Below are 20,052 nucleotides of genomic sequence, written 5' to 3'. Positions count from 1 at the left end.
TTACCAAGCACAACCTGAATGTGGAAGCGTGAGGCTCGGGGCGCTTCGCTCAGCCTCCGCGACTGTTTTGTCCCAGGTTGCGTGGAACCCGGCCAACTGAACTCTGCTTGCCGAGGCCGAAGACACTGGCCAAGCCCCTGGCGTCCCTTGGCGCTGAACCCGAGGTTGTGGTGGCGGGTCTGCAGCCTGTAGCAAGCTCACCTCGTGAGCGCCTGGCTCATTTTTTGTGTTCAGGGTTCGTGTTATGCGCCCAAGATTTGTCCCGGGAGTCTTTAAAGGGCCCCTCCCCTCGATTTGTTCCCAGGCGCCGCAAGTGACCAACGGGCACGGTCCCAGAGCTGCTCCCCAAAAGAAGACTCTGCTGTTCCAGCAACCCGCGGAAGAGATGCTATCCGAGGTACCAACAAAAGATCCCTTTGCTCGAGCTGCGTGTGGGGTCGAAGTCTGGAGAGCCCTTACGCGCGCGACACGCAGAGCTCCTCAGCAGAGGCCTGACAGCGGTGCAGGAGACCCCAGCTTCCTGGGCTGGGACAGGGCTGTTGTCGCCCCGTCTTGTTCCAAGGAAAAGGAGCCACCTGACTCCAGCGGGCTCTTGTCAAACTGTGAGCGTCCGTGGAATTCTGTGGCTTCCTGAGGCCAAGAGGCTGTCCGCTGCTCGGCTCTCTGAAGTGTCTCAGCGGACAAAAATCCCGCAGAAACTCCTATGGCAGGAGGAACGCTTCTGGCATACAGTGAAAGAGAAAACATCCTCCTCTGAAAAGGGCTTAGGACCAAGAAGTTGCTCTTTCCCCCAGGCCTTCTTGCAAGCTTCAGTTGTAACATCTATTCTCAGACGTCTCCTGGCCTAGGACAAACTGGCCACATAGAGCTAGCCAGAGATTTAGCTCCTGGCTAAAGATGGAAATTATGAGCCTGACCCGCTCAAGGCACTCCTGCGACCTGGCTAAGCCACCCCGCGGACAGACGTGCTCCCACCGTGCAGCTCGCCAAAAGCCAGAAGCTGAAAACACCCGATCTGGTGTCACCAAGGTTGCTAGTGAGGGGGCAGCCCCCCAAGCCGCTGGGCCGATGACTTTCTTCGAGTTTAGGCGTGGGAAAATCGAGTAAGCCATAGTGTCCAAATGCCCTTTTCTCCTCAAATCGCCTAACCGGAAAGGATCCATGAAATGTCCAACTTCAACCCCCCTGTTTTACAAATAATGAAACAGGCCCAGAAACGGAGAGCATACTTGTTTCTAAACTCTGCTTTTCCTCCCAGCCAAAGGGCAAAGGTAGCCAAAACGAGTACACAACTTCAGGTTCTCCCTGCAGTAAACTGGGGTTTCCTGCTGGGTGTTTGGATGAGTGCAGAGCAGGAACCTCCAAGCAGAAGGACCTTACGCCTGGGTTCATTCACCTCTCCCTCGCAGGTCACACCAGGATTTTGTGGACTGATAATTTTTGCTTCCTATTTAATTATCTCCATTCCACCTCCTGCCTAGCCCCGGCCCCACACCCCTATGCTAAGAATAGCAAAGACTTCCTTCTAGCACACACAGGTGATGGGACCCCTGAACCCCCAAATCTTACTTCTGGCCCCAGCTCAGACATTGCCGTCTCAGAGAAACCTCAACTTGTCCAACTCACTCGCTCCAGGAAAGTGTGGAGCCTCCATCTGCCAAGCCCTTAGTGTATATTCTATTCGTGATTTCCTAGTTACTGTCCTTCTCGCCCTCCATACCGCGATAGTGGAGCTGGGATACTGTCTCCTGTCTCTCTGCACCTGGAGCCTCACATGCAATTGGCGCGCAATAAAATTGAGATGAATTTGGCATTTGGCGAAAACACCCCATGCTTTCCTCCCCATGAGTTTTTCCCTCCAGCCCTCTGGTCACTGGGGGCTCAAGAAGAGGCCTTGAGGACACGATACTCTGAACTTGACCCGGAGTGGCTAGCCTAGGAAAAAGGGTTTTTAAGGATAGAGAAGCTCAGAGCGAGTAGATGAAAACAGGGAAGGGTAAAAGGAAGGGGTCGGAAGAGGGAGATGCCAGAGAGAAGACAAGCAAGAAAGCAGTGTCCTGTCCCCCTCTACCGTGCGTGGTGGCCCGGGTGGGGCGCAGCAGAGGGAACCGCACATGGAGCTGGGCCCCCTCCCAGCGAACAGCCTGCGCCACCCGCCGCACCCGGCCGTGGCTGGGGGCTGCCGAGCGAGTGGTGTACCCGATGGGTGGAGAGCGCCCGAAACGAGGTGGAAAAGGGGGCGGGGGCCAGGCACGGCGCCTTCTTGCCCCTTCTTCAGCTGTAGACGCGGCGGCGGCGGCTGAGTCCCTCAGCCTCGGTCATGTGATAGTCTCGAAGCGCTAGCTGCGGGGGTCTCGGCGTCTCGGGGACCATTACAAAACGCAGCCAGGAGAGCGCGTCGCTGCCACTGCCGCCGCCTCTCCTCCTCAAGACAAGCCCGGGAGAAAGGCGGCAGCTGCGGCGCAGACGGCTGGGTTTCCCCTGCCAGCACTTACCCGTCATTCGCAGACACCTTCTCCAGCCCGCCGCTCGCGCCCAGCATCCTGCGCCCCCCGCTCCTCAGCAGAGCCTGCGGGCGCCGCCGCTTCAGAAACCACCAAACTTTTTTCCCCCTCGGCGACAGCCTAGGGATCGGCGTCTCTTCTAACCCCGGCGCCGCTGCGAGCTTCGGGGAAGAGACTCGCAGGCTGCTAGAAGTCAATATTCTCTCTCCTTACCCTGATTTTTCCCTCCAGGAAAAGGAGAACTCCAGCGCGGTCTGGCTAAGTGCCTGGCCAGGGGACTGCTTCCAGGGCACTGGAAGTCCTGCTGTCACTGGCCTCCAGGACAGCAGGCGCAAACTCAGATTTAAAGGGCCAGAGTCTCTACTGCCCAGACCTTCCTCCCAGCCGGCTTGGTCTGCGTTTCCCTCCGACCTAGAAAAAGCAAAGAGGCCGGGAGGAAACACGGCCCCTCGCCACTCTCCTCTGCAGCCAGCTCCAGCACTCAGTCTTTGGCCACCCGGGGGAAGACGCAGAGAAGGCGGCGGTAAACCTGGCGCGCCCCGCCCGCGACTGTGCGCGCCAGTCGACAACCGTCGGGGCCAGAAGTTGCCAGCTTCTGAGAGCTGAGTAGGCCCGAAAGGCCAAGGTCGGAGATACCAGGCAATTCGGAGAAAGCCGGGGAGAGAAGCAGAGAGGGCCTGGAGGGCGAGAGGGCAAAGTGGCAGGACGGGAGGGGCGGAGTGGGAATTAGTGGGGTCAGCCAGGCCCCAGGAGCGGAGTGCGGAGAGACTCTGTGGCCCAGTGCGGGCCGGAGGGCGGTGGAGGAGCCGGGGGCGATGCCGCGGCCGGGGAAGAACTCGTACAGCGACCAAAAGCCGCCCTACTCTTACATCTCGCTGACTGCCATGGCAATCCAGCACTCGGCAGAGAAGATGCTGCCTCTGAGCGACATCTACAAGTTTATCATGGAGCGCTTCCCCTACTACCGCGAGCACACACAGCGCTGGCAGAACAGCCTGCGCCACAACCTCTCCTTCAACGACTGCTTCATCAAGATTCCGCGGCGACCCGACCAGCCTGGCAAGGGTAGCTTCTGGGCGCTGCACCCCGACTGCGGTGACATGTTCGAGAACGGCAGCTTCCTGCGGCGTCGCAAGCGCTTCAAGGTGCTGCGCGCCGACCATACTCACCTGCACGCGGGAAGCACCAAGGGCGCGCCAGGCGCCGGGCCGGGAGGGCACCTTCACCCCCATCACCACCACCACCCCCATCACCACCATCATCACCACGCTGCCGCGCACCACCACCATCACCACCACCCACCCCAGCCGCCGCCGCCGCCCCCGCCGCCGCCGCACATGGTGCACTATTTCCACCAGCAACCGCCTACTGCTCCGCAGCCGCCTCCGCATCTCCCGTCGCAGCCCCCGCAGCAACCGCCCCAGCAGTCGCAGCCTCAGCAGCCGTCTCATCCCGGCAAGATGCAGGAGGCGGCGGCCGTGGCGGCGGCAGCGGCGGCGGCCGCGGCAGCCGCGGTGGGCAGTGTGGGACGCCTGTCTCAGTTCCCACCTTATGGGCTGGGCTCGGCCGCCGCCGCTGCCGCCGCGGCCGCGGCGTCCACATCAGGCTTCAAGCACCCCTTTGCCATTGAGAACATTATTGGCCGGGACTACAAGGGCGTGCTGCAGGCTGGAGGGCTGCCCTTGGCGTCCGTCATGCATCACCTGGGCTACCCCGTGCCCGGCCAGCTCGGCAACGTCGTCAGCTCAGTGTGGCCGCACGTTGGCGTCATGGATTCAGTGGCCGCCGCCGCGGCCGCCGCAGCCGCAGCCGGAGTCCCAGTAGGCCCGGAGTATGGGGCCTTCGGGGTCCCGGTCAAGGCCCTGTGCCACTCGGCAAGCCAGAGCCTGCCTGCCGTGCCGGTGCCCATCAAGCCCACGCCTGCGCTGCCGCCCGTGTCCGCGCTGCAGCCGGGGCTCACTGTCCCCGCGGCTTCGCAGCAGCCTCCGGCGCCATCCACCGTGTGCTCCGCGGCCGCGGCCTCGCCGGTTGCCTCTCTGCTGGAGCCCACAGCCCCTACTGCGGCGGAGAACAAGGGCGGCTCCTTGCACTCGGTGCTAGTGCACTCCTAGGGGACCCGGCCGGCGAGGGGAGACCAGCGCGGTGAGAGACGCCCGGCCTGGAACCGCACAAACCACCCGACGGGGAGAGGGCGCCCTGGCCAGGTTGGGCAGAGCTGGCCAGTCAGCCTTTGTTGGAAAGGAAGATATTTAAATAGACGAACAACCCCAAAAAGTGGATTCTCCGGTGGTCTAAATAAATATAACCCTCCAGGTGTCTGTATTTATACTATGTTGTACAATCAGATTAATGAAAGCCAGTTTTCAGGTAAGAGTTTCTATTGTAATTAATATAAATCGATAAGTTATGGGGGGAGGGAACGAAGGAGGTTAGGAAAGCCTCATTCGCTGGTAAATTGGAAGTGGATTCCGACCCTTATTCCTGGGAGCAGAAGCTGGCAGAGCTAAACCTCCCGGGAAGAATCCAACAGAGAGTGACGCTGAAACGGATCTCAGCCACCACATTTCTCTCTGCTGGTCGCATCCTCGGCGGTCGCCTCTCGTGAACATTCAAGACAAAACTGCTGTCCACTAAGGAAATCTCGTTTTATTTGAGAAGGAAAAGAGGAAACGTTTGATACCGTTATTTTCCTGGTCAGCTAAATGGGCAAGGAAACGGTGTCACGAATAAAGTCGCTTTGGAGGGGGAAGGGGAGGAGAGGAGGTAGCGGGAAACCCACGAAATATCTTTGAGAAACAGCTAAGTTTCTTGGCTCTGACCCGGGGGTCAAAAAGGATAGGAGGAACCGCTAGAGCAATTAGTTTGCACAAAAGAGAATGGCAGCAGCTTAAAGGGTAAAGCCCCAAATTCCAAAAGTTGGGAAACACAACCAAAGAGAGACAATACAGGCGACTTTCCACCTGCAACTCGTTTGTGTATCAATCGGATGAGAGCCCAAGAATAATGTCAATTCCCACGATCTGTTCTATTTGGAATTTTAAGGAAACAAATCACTTGTATCGCGGGATTTTGTTCCCCTAACTTATGAATGCAGGAAAAACTCGGCACATCACTCAACAATATTGCTCTTAACGCTTGCAGGAGCGTTTCATGGCTGTTCCCTTCCAGTCTCCTCGGACGCAAGCGAGGGGACCACCCCGTCACCTTTGCACGCTGCGGCTGTTTTGGTATTCCGTGTGCTGTTTGGGCGCTTACGTCTTTCAGGCGAATTAATTCTTCAGTTTCAATTCGTGAATGGGAAAGAAACTTGCCTTGTCGCTGTTGCCCTTCCCCCCTCTTGAGCCCCAGGAATAGCACTTTACTCGCGACACACTTTTGGGAATGGAGGGGGGTAGAATGGGGAGAAACCGCTTTGCCCTTTGGCTCTAAGTCACCTCCGCCTCGTGTCCGCGCCGCGTTCGGGTTGTGACTTTGTTTATGTCTGCTGTTGTTGTACGCGGTGTTCTCTATTAAAGCTTCTCTCTGGATATCTATGCTGGCTCCGTGTGAAGGTGTTTCAGTTCTCCAGGGATGAGGCCGTGGTGAGTGCCCACAGTTAGGTTAGGTTGCTTTGCGAATCCTTCCCCTCCCTCTTATTTCTTAACTTCAGAACTTCAAAGTGGTGAATTCACTGGCGAGCCACCAGTAGGCACCGATTTCCTCCATTGCTCCTTTCAGCCTTTGACACCATCATCTCTTTTACTATCTATTTATTATTAGCGGTAGTATTTGAGAGACGAGATCTCACTACGTTTACCATGCTGGTCTCGAACTCCTGAGCTCAAACAGTCCTCCCATCTGGGCCTCCCAAAGTGCTAGGATTACAGGCGTGAGCCATCGCGCCTGGCCACCACCTATTTTTAATATGCCGGTTTCCTAATTGAACTTAAGTCCACCACCATGGTAGAGACTGAATTAGCAAAAATCCGCAACAGTGCGTTTTTCCTGTCACCACTATCCGTCACCTCTCTCCCATTTTGAGGTCCTCGACTACCGTCTAAGGCCAGGAACTCGGTGTCAGCGGGATGGGTGCCCGACGGCGCCCCCTTAAGTCTGAGGTGCTGGACGGAGGCAGCGGGGTTGGCGCCGGGACACTGGCGTTGCCGCCGCATTAACTAGGTAAGCGCGCCCAGCCACCGCCGCCTAGAAGACCTGTTGCGCGCGGGCACCGCGCCTCGCGGGAGGTCGCAGCATGGGGCTTGGGCCCGGAGATCTCTTGGTGGGTGAAGGCCAGCAGCCACGCTGCGAGAGCTGCAGGAAGGGAACCTGTGGGCAGCGGCGGCTGCAGAGCGGAGGCAGAGCGGCTACCGGAGTGGGCCAGGAGGCCCCGGCCGGGTGCGGCGCCTCCGCTGGGGCCTGGGAAGCCGCGACCCGGCCTCCGCCCTCCACCCTTTAGCAGGGGTCTACTTTGAATCAGCTTCCGTCTGCCCAGCCAGGCCCAACGAAAGTCACCTCTGACCTTTCATCAGAATAAAAAGCCAAAAGACGACCCATGCACAGAATGACAATGGCAGGGGCAGGAATGGGGAGGAAGTTAGGTTACATCTTAAAAATAGGTGTTTCCACGAATCCCTTATTTACAAATCCCATTGCGGGGTGCCTCAAAGTTTTGACTTCGCCTGGGAGACTCTTCTCAGGCCAGAAGTTTTGTTTTGGGGGCTCAAACAATTCGGGAGTATATCCCATTCTTCCAGCTTGAGACTGCCAGGTTTCCTGTGAGGTTTTCCTCTCCGTTATTCTGGGACTATTGAAAGAGAAAAAAAGAAAGAAGGCGGAGGGAACCATGACATGGGAGTTATAAATCTGGGGGAAGTTTGGGGTCTGGCTTCTCTGTCCATCTCCAGGTGAGTCTGAAGCCCCGGCCCCGAACCTAGTTTAGCAGCATCAAGTTACCCGGTCAGAAGGGCCTGGGATCCCAGGGGTTTCTTCAAAACACCTCCTCTTTCTTTCTCACCTGCCTGAAAGGCCCAGTGTGCTTTTTAGGGGCGCCCTCGGTCCTGCTTTCAGGAGAGAGGTGAGGCCCAAACCGACCTGCAGCGCCGGGTGGGCTGGCTCAAGTGTCAGCCTCTGCAGAAAGAGAGGAAGCTATGGACTATGAAGCCTCCCGGCACCCAGCTCCTGCCGTGGAACCTCCTCCTGCATCAGTGAGATAAACACAGTGGTTTGGTTTGTTTTTTACAGTAAGGAAAGAAAGAGCAGAGATGAGAAGGCACAGTTTTCATCCATAAGGGAACCTTGGTTCCCAAAGGAAGCTGTGCGCCAAGTGGAGACTGGAGAACAGGGGGATTCGTGCAAATAAACAAGGCGGGGGCGCTTTTCTGTCAAGGCCCTGATCCCAACGGAGACCCCGGTTAAAGCCCTGGACACCGCCCTGAAGACCCTTCTTCACTAAGATGGCGCCTGTCGTTGAACCCTAACTGTATTGTGAGGGCTTCATCCCCAGTAGCACCTACTACAGCGTTGCCAAGCCGGGAACCTAGCAAGGAATAGTCTTGACAGACCTTTGGGACACCAGGACTGGGAGAACCCCACAGGCCCAGGCTCACTGCTGTCACCAGAATCAGATCTATATACCCAAGTGCCAAAACAAATCCACATTGGAGCCAGGTTTAGTGCTTATTTTAAACATGCTAATGGGGATCCAGCCATTGATAAAGTATTGGTTTGGCAATAATGGAAGTTTATAGATAAGCACTAAAACCTGTATAAGAGGAATAATAAATTAATGGTGATATTTTGGTAACCCTCTCAACATGAAATCATGCTCCTAGTTTCCAGGATGATAGAAAAGGCTGTAGTTGTTTAGCCTGTATCCCACTTAAGTGAACCCTGAGAAAGATGAAGAGAAGTAATGAGGAAGGAGGGAGGTGTTGATATTCTTAAAATAAAAGTAGAAAGAAAACAACTTGGAATGAACCACTTGATTATATTTTGGAGGGAAGTTGAGAACAGAGTTAAGGACCAAGGTTAGGATGAAGCTACTTTAGCTATCATCCCAAGGAGAACAGGCCCTCCCACAAGGGCTGGGACTGGCACAGTTGGCATCTGGCACTTAGGAAGCCTGTCAGTCAGGCTGGCTTGTGGTCAATTATCTCCTTAAGTAGACTGGCATTAGTCCAGCCAGGGAGGAGGACTAGTTGCATCCGTAGGAATCAGAGCCAGTTAGCTGGAAGTGGCACTGCTGAATTCCAAGCATCTTTGCATTGAGCAGTTTGGAAGGCTGATCAACACATCTCCCCCTGGGTTTCACAGGTGACATTTGCCTGCTTGGCACTAGTACAGGAAGACTCCAGCTGAGTGTGGAAACAGAGTGCCTTAGGAGAAGCAACACTAGTCATTAAAGTCACTGATTCCCCTCAAATTCCATTCATCTGACAAAATTGCCATTTTCATTCCATTTCATTCCAATGCCATTTCATTTTTCATTGTACCTAACTATGAAATGGGAAGAAAGGATAGCCTGGGGGCATGTTCAGGCTTGGAGGATGTGGCAAGGGCTTGAAGTGGTATTTGTGTTAACCAGATTATGTGTCTGTGATTCTGCGTAGGGGTGCAAGAGCAGGGTGGAGCTGGCGTTGAAAATGGAAAACTAAAGAAATGGTTGCAAAAGCCAGGCATAACCTAACCTCTTTTGGGGTTTAAAGGCAGAGCAGGAATCCAAGTGTAGGTGGGAAGACCTTGAATTTCAGAGGACAAAAACAACTTCTTCGAGTCCAGGGTTCCCCATTTTGCTCACTCTAAGTATTTACATTAACTTTATCTTTCAAAGTTGAAAAGCTACCTTATACCCTTTGGGGGAGATTAAAGAGATCCGCTTGGGATTTTAATTCAGTCTTAAACCATTGTTTAAATGGTATGAGTCTGGCAAAACTCCAGCTATACTCTGTCCCAAGTACTTTTCCCTTTAACTATTACCCGTGTGTTTTAAGGAAAATTCAAGCCACATGTTTCTCTTTCCCCCTTGCATCCAAATGTAGTTTTATTGAATTTTAGCACGGTCCATGACATTCAAATTCTGAGTTTTAAGCCATAATATATTCAGATGATCTATATTCAGTCACATGATATGCACATATATCATTAAGCAGAAAATAAAGCATCTAAGAACTATAGTTATATGATTATAGTAACATTTCTTTTTTTTTTTTTTTTTTTTTTGAGACGGAGTCTCACTCTGTCGCCCAGGCTGGAGTGCAGTGGCCGGATCTCAGCTCACTGCAAGCTCCGCCTCCCGGGTTCACACCATTCTCCTGCCTCAGCCTCCCGAGTAGCTGGGACTACAGGCACCCGCCGCCTCGCCCGGCTAGTTTTTTTTTTTTTTTTGTATTTTTTAGTAGAGACGGGGTTTCACCGTGTTAGCCAGGATGGTCTCGATCTCCTGACCTCGTGATCCGCCCGTCTCGGCCTCCCAAAGTGCTGGGATTACAGGCTTGAGCCACCGCGCCCGGCCTATAGTAACATTTCTTTAGACTGAAGAGCCACACTGGATGCCACATTAAAAAGGATGTTATAAAATTATCAACTGCAGCATCATTTTTAAAAGGAGTTAAGATTTGCTATCCGATCTGAGACACTGCCAGTCCTGTCAACACCTTCCTGGACAGCATGTTTCTACTGTTACTGCAGAGGGATACCAGGGAAGAAAGGAGCTAGGGAGCTGAGGTCCAGGACCATCTAAACTAGATTTATTCCAGAAAGATTTCACAAAGCTGAAACACACAGATAAAAAAAAGGAAGGAGGCCGGGCGCGGTGGCTCAAGCCTGTAATCCCAGCACTTTGGGAGGCCGAGGCGGGTGGATCACGAGGTCAGGAGATCGAGACTATCCTGGCTAACATGGTGAAACCCCGTCTCTACTAAAAATACAAAAAACCAGCCGGGCGTGGTGGCGGGCGCCTGTAGTCTCAGCTACTTGGGAGGCTGAGGCGGGAGAATGGCGTGAACCCGGGAGGTGGAGCTTGCAGTGAGCCGAGATCACGCCACTGCACTCCAGCCTGGGAGACACAGCGAGACTCCGTCTCAAAAAAAAAAAAAAAAAAAAAAAAAAAAAAAGGAAGGAAAGAGGGAAGGAGGGAGAGGCAGAAGTGTGCATCCAATACTAACAAAGCAAAAACAAAATTTAATTATAATTTTCTAACCTAATGCCATTGTTTTGGTTTTCTCTCAGGAAGCTATAGATCAGTTATTTCAATGTATACGACTGAATCTATTGACACTAAAGAGAGTAAACTATGTAACTCTCAGGCTCATTTATTGCCTAAAAAGATGAGGCTTTAGTCTGCCTAAGAATTCATCAGGATGAGGATTTTGTGACATTAACTTTGTTGTAATTTATTTTACAGGAATTAACCTAAATCCCCCTAGGGAAATGTTTAAATAAATTATGCTATTTGCACACTATGGAATATCACACAGCCATTATAAGTAATGTTTATGAAAATTTACTCCTAGTAGAAAATGATTATGGAAAAAAAAAAAAAAAGACCGGGCTTAGTGGCTCACACCTGTAATCCCAGCACTTTGGGAGGCCGAAGCAGGCAGATCACCAGGTCAGATCGAGACTGTCCTGAGCAACATGGTGAAACCTTGTCTCTACCAAAATACAAAAAATTAGCCGGGCATGGTGGCACACGCCTGTAGCCTCAGCTACTAGGGAGGCTGAGGTAGGGGAATCACTTGAACTCAGGAGGCCTAGTTTGCAGTGAGCCGAGATCGCACCACTGCACCCCAGCCTCCAGCCTGGTGACAGAGCAAGACTCAGTCTCAAAAAAAAAAAAAAAAAAAAGATTAAGAAATCCCGTTGAAGAAAAACTAGAGCCCCATAACATATATTGAAAAGATACTAAACAGCACTACACCAAATACTAACAGTAATAGCTTTAAGTTAGTGAAATGACATTTTTGTGTGTGCTTTCCATATGTTCTAGATTGTTTTAGATTATCTGCACCAATTAGGTTTTACTTTAGAATTAGGAAAATAATTACTCAAAAATCTATTCAGCCAATATGACTGCTATTTTAACAAAATGTAGATCTTTTTTAAAGTTTTTAATTTTAATCTTATATGATTATTATTATTATTATTATTTTAGACAGAGTCTCACTCTGTTGCCCAGGCTAGAGTGCAGTGGCATGATCTCGGCTTACTGCAACCTCTGCCTCTGGGGTTCAAGCAATTCTCCTTCCTCAGCCTCCCGAGTAGCTGGGATTATAGGTGCCTGCCGCCATTCCCGGCTAATTTTTGTATTTTAGTAGAGACGAGGTTTCACCGTGTTGGCGAGGCTGGTCTTGAAATCCTGACCTCAGGTGATCCACCCACCTCGGCCTCCCAAAGTGCTGGGATTACAGGTGTGAGCCACTTCACTCATTTTTAAATGTAGTAGTTTAAGTCTAGGGGGATGGGTGCAGAGCTGACTGATTGAAATATAAATGCAAACAGCAGCAAAGACACGTGGAACCCTGCACAGCTTGCTCTCTGCCGCCATGCCTTGGACCACGGCCCCCGTTGCAGCAGGCCCTTCAGGAAGAAAATGAGGCTACCCCTTTACTTCAGGAATTTTCTGAGAGTCACTGTCACATAGAGCTGGAATTAAGAAATGTTAAGGGGTTAAAATCGAGCTCCAGGAGAGAAAGACCAATTTTGCCTGTCCTTTTATTTTGTAATATCCAGGCCCCCAGCCAACTGGATGGTGCCCACCCACACTGAGGGTGGGTCTTCCCCACTTAATCCACTCAGATTCACCTGCCAATCTCCTCTGGAGACACCCTCACAGACACACCCTAAAGTAATGCTTTAGCAAGTCTCTCAGTATTTATCCCCTAATCCACGCAAGTAGACACCTAAAATTAACTATCACAGCACAGAACGTCTCAGAGCATGGTCTGGGTTCCAGCACATCAGCCTCACCTGAGCACTTGCCAGAAGGGCACAGTCCCAGGCACCACTCACACCTGCTGAGTCAGAGTCTTTGCCGGTGAGGCCCCAAAGGGCTTGGGGCTTGCTGAAGAGTAAAAGTCACGTTATCGTATTACTTCTGCTGGCTTCGTCTCTTTTCACCTTTTGTGTTTCATGAATTTTTAGTAGCCTTAAACCCTTTTTGAAATTAAGAAGACAATTGACACAAAGTTCTACGTTCTACCAGGTTAGGCATTTCCTTCCAAATGAAAAATAATATACAGTCTTCCAAAATAGTAATGTAATTTTTACTAATTCTAGCTGGCAACTCTTTCTGTGGAATGGCAAGGTTTTCAAGGGGAAAAGTTTTAGATACTATTTCTATTACTTTGATTAAACCTGTATTGTGTCTTCCCTATCTATGCCAAAATTGTTTGTTTTTGAAAAAAAAAATTCAAAAAAGCTATAGCTACTCAGATTATTGCATATTTCAGAAGGGTGAACATCTCCCAACTTTTATGCCAGAAGCCTGATGACTTATTAAAAAGGGTCACAGATAATTGAGACATGGATTTTCAAATAAGTTTCACTGGAGAACTAAAACTGTTGAAATTATAAGACTGAATTTCTAACCCAAAGGAAAAAGAGAATCAAAGTAAAACCAAATATATCCGCTTTGACCAGGTACAGTGGCTCACACCTGTAATCCCAGCACTTTGGGAGGCCAAGGTGGGGAGATTACCTGAGATCAGGAGTTTGAGACTAGCCTGGCCAACATGGTGAAACCCCATCTCTACTAAAAATACAAAAATTAGCTGGGTGTGGTGGTGGGCACCTGTAATCTCCACTACTTGGGAGGCTGAGGCAGGAGAATCACTTCAATCTATGAGGCAGAGGTTGCAGTGAGCTGAGACTGCGCCATTGTACTGCAGCCTGGGCAACAAGAACGAAACTCCATCTAAAAAAAAATAAGCTATAAAATTGTTTTACTAGCTTGAAATATAAAATAGATCTTCCTTCCTTCCTTCCTTCTTTCTCTTTCTTTCTTTCTTTCTTTCTTTCTTTCTTTCTTTCTTTCTTTCTTTCTTTCTTTCTTTCTTTCTTTCTTTCTTTCTTTCTTTCTTTCTTTCTTTCTTTCTTTCTTTCTTTCTTTCTTTCTCTTGTGAGACAGAGTTTCACTCTTTTTGCCCAGGCTGGAGTGCAATGGTGTGATCTCGGCTCACTACAACATGAGTTGTAGTCAGGCTGGTCTCAAACCCCCACCCTCAGGTGATCTGCCCGCCTCAGCCTCCCTAAGTACTGGGATTACAGGTGTGAGCCACAGAGCCCGGCCTGATTGTATTTCTTTAATATACAAAAAAAGTTGCTTTTTCTTTCCAGTTACTCCTAGAAATGTCTTCCTTGTCAGAGAACTCCAGAGGCTGACTCAGGCCTAGTTATGCCCACCTTTTAAAGAAAAATTGAGGTCTATTAGGTCTGTTAATTGCCTTTCAAATTTTAAGTGCATATGAATCATCTGGAGAGGTTTTAAAACAGTGTTCTGGGCCCCACCTTCCAAGACTCTGACTCAGCAGATGTGGAGTGGTGCCTGAGACTGTGCCCTTCTAGCAAGCGCTCAGGTGAGGCTGATGTTGCTGGAACCCAGACCATACTTTGAGAAGTTCTGTGCTGTGATGGCTAATTTCAGGTGTCCACTTGACTGGATTAGGAAAAAAATACTGACAGGCCTGGTAAAGCATTATTTTGGGGTGTGTCTATGAAGTTGTCTCCAGAGGAGATTGGCATGTGAGTCTGAGTGGACTAAGTGGGGAAGACCTACCCTCGATGTGGGCGGGCACCATCCTATTGACTGGGGATCCGGACAGAACAAAAACAGATCTATCTACGGTAGGTCAATGACAACTGCAGCCTCAGATTTTCAGTCTTCCCTGCATTCTTGCCCCCTACAATGTCACTTTGTAGATCTTCACATCCAGAAGTGATTATTTTCTCCCCACCCTTGACCTGTGCCAGTCTTGTTACTTGCAGCTCAGCCAATAGAATGAGGAAGAGGTTACAGCGTGCCAGCTCTTAGGTTATATTTCAAGAATCTTGCATGGTTCCGTTTCCTCCCGCAGGCCCCTGCCACTGCCAGGAGGACAAAAGGATGAGTGATCATGTGGAGCAGAGTTTAGGTCATCCCGAACTCTTCTTCGCCAGGGGCAAAGAAGGTGTAGAGGTCTTGTTTCTGCTACTTACCTATGTCTTATAGCTCTAGCTCTCACAGAGTTGGTTCAACATGTGGATCATCTCAGTGTCTAAAGCGTACTGTCCTTTACCCATAAATAAACCAGTGCAAGTAGCAAATGTCAGTGCCTTGAAGATTTGAGTTTACCTTTAAAGCCATAGTCATAAAGTCAAGCCTCTCTCCTTCCTTCCTTCCTTCCTTCCTTCCTTCCTTCCTTCCTTCCTTCCTTCCTTCCTTCCTTCCTTCTTTCCTTCCTTCCTTCCTTCCTTTGTTCCTTCTTTTGAGACAGATTCTCCCTCTGTCTCCCAGGCTGGAGTGCAGTGGCTCAATCTCAGCTCACAGCAACCTCTGCCTCCCGGGTTCAAATTATTTTCCTGCCTCAGCCTCCCAAGTAGCTGAGATTACAGCTGTGCACCACCATGCCTGACTAATTTTTGTATTTTTAATGGAAATGGGGTTTCACCATGTTGGCCAGGCTGGTCTTGAACTCCTGGCCTCAAGTGATCTGCACGCCTCAGCCTCCCAAAGTGCTTATTAGGCGTGAGCCACCATGCCCAGCCAAAGTCAAATATTTATCCTTTCTATTTTAAAAATCCTGTGTCATCCTTCTACCAAGAATTTCTGACTGGTTCTTTTTCATCATCCACCCTAATCTCACAGGTTGTGTGGCCCTGGTGCTCTTGTTTGACTGTTTGATCTTCCCTTTCCTTTTCAGCCACTAACTTTGTCCATTACCCTATTCCCCTTCAACTTCTGCTAACTCCTGATTAAGGGCAGTTTAATTCTTTTTCTATTATTATTATAAGGGCAGTTTAATTCTATCTCTTTTCCTCTAATTCCTTAAGACCTTAACATTGGGACTTCACCTCTACAATAAAGCACTCCATTTTCCTAAAAAAGATAGCTCTTTTTATAAGAGAAACTGAAGTTTTCACCATTGAAATCACAATTGAAAAATATAAGTGTAGACGCATATCCATTCCAACGCATTTATTTATCTGTCTATCTATCTATCTATCTATCTATCTATCTATCTATCTATCTATCTATCTATCTGGAGGCAGAGTCTCACTCTGTTGCCCAGGCCAGAGTGCAGTGGTGCGATCTCGGCTCACTGCAACCTCCACCTCCTGGGTTTAAGTGATTCTCATGCCTCAGCCTCCCAAGTAGCTGGGACTACAGGCAACACACCCAGCTAATTTTTGTATTTTTGATAGAGATGGGAGTTTCACCATGTTGGCCAGGCAGGTCTTGAACTCCCGACCTCAGGTGATCTGCCCGCTTCAGCCTCCCAAGGTGCTGAAGTTACAGGCTTGAGCCACCACACTTAGCCCAAAGCCACGACTGTAGTTCTGGAACCATGCCAGAGGCTGACAATAAAACATGTTTTCTATTGTGCCAATTATTAAGCTATTGCCTCTCACTTGCAACTCCTCCCCGCCCTTTCCTACCCTAAGATGCTGTGACTAGGACTCTGCAAACTACATTTCTGCTTTGCCAGCTTGCTGTGTATTAGATTCTGGTAATACAGGGCTCAAGTGGGAGCCAACGAGTGCAAAGAAGGAAGAAACTTGCTCCTTTCTGTTTGTTTCCTCTGGAGCTTCCTTCTGCTTGCAATTCCTGGAAGCATCACACTGGCAATGTTTCTTCACCCTGGCAAAAGCAGCTCCTTCCCATAGCAGCAGGTGAACTCAGGTGGAAGTCTGCCAATACTTAGAGAACTAGATTTATCATGCCCCCATCTCAGAGAAAACAGCACCAGTCAGCAGGTGCCCCTGAGGTTTTGAGGCTTAGCTCCAATGGGGCCTCCTCTAACTTTCTAAATGTTAATAACTCCAGCTTCTTCCTTTTGTACTCTCTGCCCTAGGGATGGATAGTTGCTGCTTTTTACAGTTGCTACATCTGTGATACATTAGACCGCTCTTTTTACCCTTTCAGTTGTTTACACCTTTACACCTAGTTAATCCATTATATTAAATTCTGTCAGTAAAAATAACTGGAGAGGTTTTTGTCTCCTGGCCAGAATTTGATACATCTGTCGTCAAAGACCTGCTAGTCTGAAGCAGAAGACTGTCTCTTCCGAGAAAGGTGTATGTCAAAGGAAGTACAGGAGAACATGGATGAGAAAGTTAAAGTTCAGATTTATCCTGGTGTAGATATAGATATGATCACACATACCAATCAAGGAAAATATTGTAGAATTTCTTCACTTTTGTGAATAATAAAGTGTACTCTTTAAAAATAACTGTTAAAGCCTGGCATAACCTTGTGTCTTTTCTGTGTGACTTTCTTGCAACTTGGCTTTGAAAAATTGAATCTTGGGCAAGGTGCGATGGTTCATGCCTGTAATCCCAACATTTCGGGAGGCCAAGGCAGGCAGATCACGAGGTCAGGAGTTCAAGACCAGCCTGGCCAATATGGTGAAGCCCTGTCTCTACTAAAAATATAAAAATTAGCTGGGTGTGGTGGAGTGCGCCTATAGTCTCAGCTACTCGGGAGGCTGAGGCAGAAGAATCGCTTGAATTTGGGAGGCGGAGGTTGCCGTGGGCTGAGATCACACCACTGCACTTCAGCCTGGGTGACAGAGCAAAACTCCGTCTCAAAAAACAAAAAAAGAAAAAGAGAGAAAGAAAAATTGAATCTTTGTACAGATAGATTCTGCAATCTCAGTCTGACAGACTCAGTCCAGGAACAATTTGCCAGGGTGATGCTACTCCAGACCACACTATTTAGCTTCTGTCCTTCAATAATAAATGAACAAAAAACTCAATTCTCCCTGAGAAGGCAGGAGACTAGAGAGCAAAGTGGTGAAAACTTCAACATTGAGAACAAAGCAAAACAAATCAAATGGGTTAAAGATAAATAGAATGTTTCTGATTTTGACAAAACATAAGTACAGTGAGCCCTCCATATTTGTGGATTCTACATTCATGGATTCAACCAACTGCAGATCAAAAATATTCAAAAACATTATGTCTGCACTGAATATATACAGATTTCTCTTGTCACTATTCCCTAAACAATGCGGTGTAACAACTATTTACATAGCATTTACAGGGTATTAGGTATTATAAGTAACCTAGAGATAAATTAAAGCATACAGAAGGATGTGCATAGGTTATATGCAAACACTGTACCATTTTGTATCAGAGACTTGAGCATCCTCTGATTTTTTGTACAAATTTAAGGGGTACAGCAAGTACAATTTTGTTACACGAATATATTTTGTAGTTTGAAATCTGAGCTTTTAGTATAACCATTGTCCAAATAACAACTTTGGATTTTGATATCCAAGGGAGTTCCTAGAACCAATCCCCCATAAATACCAAGGGATGATTATATATTGAAGATTTTATATATGATTTCATCATTATATATTGATGATTATATATTGAAGATTACATATTGAAGTCTACTTACAACAGTCAATAATTTATTGAGCTTTTGTGAGTTAAATGCTTTACATTTCAAATCCCATATAAACTCATAACAACTCTTTAATTTAGGTGCTTTCATTATCCTTTATTTACAGATGAGAGAACTGAGGCAAAAACAGTTCAGGGAGATTTTCCAAGACCATCCAACCAGTAAGTGGGTGAGAATAAGAACCCAGGCTTGTCTGATATAAAGCCAGAGCTCTTCACCAGGAGGGATACTGATTTACCTTAAGCTCTTTAAGAGTGTTACATAAAATAATAGCAAGTTGGAATAAACATACTTCAAGGACGTTTACATAGTTTCCTATTAGATCAGCAAAGCCATGTTTAGAATAGTGATTTTGAAATAGTATTCAAGTGCTTTTCAAATCAAACACCAAATGAAGGAACTCAAGAGAAATTCGAGAATTATGAGGTCCATGCAAGATTTAATTTAAATGACAACAAGCTGACACACTATGTATTATTTCACTGGTTTGATATTAATATTTATGGAAACTTTTTCAATGTTTCTTGAGATATCCTTTTCATCTTTGTCTCTTCATTACCTAGGATAATACCTGACCCATGATGCATTTTTAATAAAGATTTGTTGAAGAAAAGAAGAATTTGGTCAATTCATGTCTCCATTATGATTTAATGAATATTCAAGTGCGTGGGCTCTCTGCCTACATGGTTAATTTTTAAAACTTAGGTAACTAAATCCTAGTTAGCCTGAATGGCCTTAAGAGAGATTCACAGAGTCAACTACTTTGCCAAAGTCATTTAGCGAGCGTGTGATGGAACCAGGATTGGAACTCAGGGCTGTCAAACTCAAATCCAGCTCTTATCCAGTGTTCAACTGCTTTAAATAGTCTCTTCTCTCTGTCTCTTAGTTTTCACATCTGTAAAACTGAAAAAACAATGCCTACCTAAATAGATTTGATTTACTCAATAAATAAAGTCAAGCATGTTGACAATTAAAACTGAAATTCATATTTTCAACATTTCTTAGTAATTGGAGACAGATTGAAAAAACTGTCTTAAAATTAATATGATTTAGTAAAGGATGCCAGATGAAACAAGGAGATTGTTTTGGACAACATTTTAAAAACTAGATCCATACAGTATTTCTTACAACTTTTCAGAGCTGTAATGAAGACTTTAAAATCATAGTTATAGAAACAATTTCCTGGCTTTAAAATTAATTTTGGCATTATATGGTACTTACTTTAACGTCAATTTTCTTTGTTTCAAAAACATTAAAAGCATATTAAAAGAAACATTGGGCGGGCACGGTGGCTCACGCCTGTAATCCCAGCACTTTGAGAGGCTGAGGCAGGTGGATCACCTAAGGTCGGGAGTTCGCGACCAGCCTGACCAACATGGAGAAACTCAGTCTCTACTAAAAATACAAAAATTAGCTGGGCATGGTGGCTCACGCCTGCAGTCCCAGCTACTCGGGAGGCTGAGGCAGGAGAATAGCTTGAACCCGGGAGGCAGAGGTTGCAGTGAGCCAAGATCACGCCACTGCACTTCAGCCTGGGGACAGAGTGAGACTCCATCAGAAAAAAAAAAAAAAGAGAAAGGGGAGATTATGAACAGAGAAGTAGAGGACAATGGAGGAAAATTGAGATGACTTTTTGGAAGAAAGAAAGGAAACATTTGTGCTCATACATCCTACAATATATCAGGTAGGAGTTTGCTTTTAAGTTGGGCTTTGAAGGAAGGCTAAATTCAGTAGTTGGATACAGAAAGAATCAACTTCCTTGGGGTGTGTGTCAGGGGGAGAGAGAGAGAGAAAGAGAGAGAGAGAGAGAGAGAGAGAGAGACCTGGGGTGTTGAGAGCAGTTGTGATTTATATGGCAAGTAGGTACTCATCATCTTGGTTGAATACACATTTTCTTTTTCTTTCTTGAGAGGAAGTTTCACTCTTGTTGTCCAGGCTGGAGTGCAGTGGCATGATCTTAGC

The 20,052-nt window shown here is 48.1% G+C and overlaps 1 protein-coding gene across 1 annotated transcript; it reads left to right on the top strand.

Annotated features, from left to right (window-relative positions):
* The first annotated feature begins 3,288 nt into the window (after nucleotides 1-3,288).
* Nucleotides 3,289-6,023, top strand: LOC105498709 (forkhead box B2). The gene has a single exon (XM_011770982.2). The coding sequence runs from the start codon at nucleotides 3,320-3,322 to the stop codon at nucleotides 4,613-4,615; it is 1,296 nt and encodes a 431-aa protein (XP_011769284.1). The 5' UTR covers nucleotides 3,289-3,319; the 3' UTR covers nucleotides 4,616-6,023.
* The last annotated feature ends 14,029 nt before the right edge of the window (nucleotides 6,024-20,052 follow it).

The sequence above is a fragment of the Macaca nemestrina genome, chromosome 14 (assembly GCF_043159975.1).
Source record: "Macaca nemestrina isolate mMacNem1 chromosome 14, mMacNem.hap1, whole genome shotgun sequence".
Taxonomy (NCBI): Eukaryota; Metazoa; Chordata; class Mammalia; order Primates; family Cercopithecidae; genus Macaca; species Macaca nemestrina.
The sequence above is the reverse complement of the archived record's forward strand: the minus strand, read 5'-3'. Positions and strand labels throughout refer to the sequence as shown.

Excerpts from the sequence above, each read along its gene's own strand:
- LOC105498709 (XM_011770982.2), top strand. The coding sequence starts at position 3,320 with ATGCCGCGGCCGGGGAAGAACTCGTACAGCGACCAAAAGCCGCCCTAC.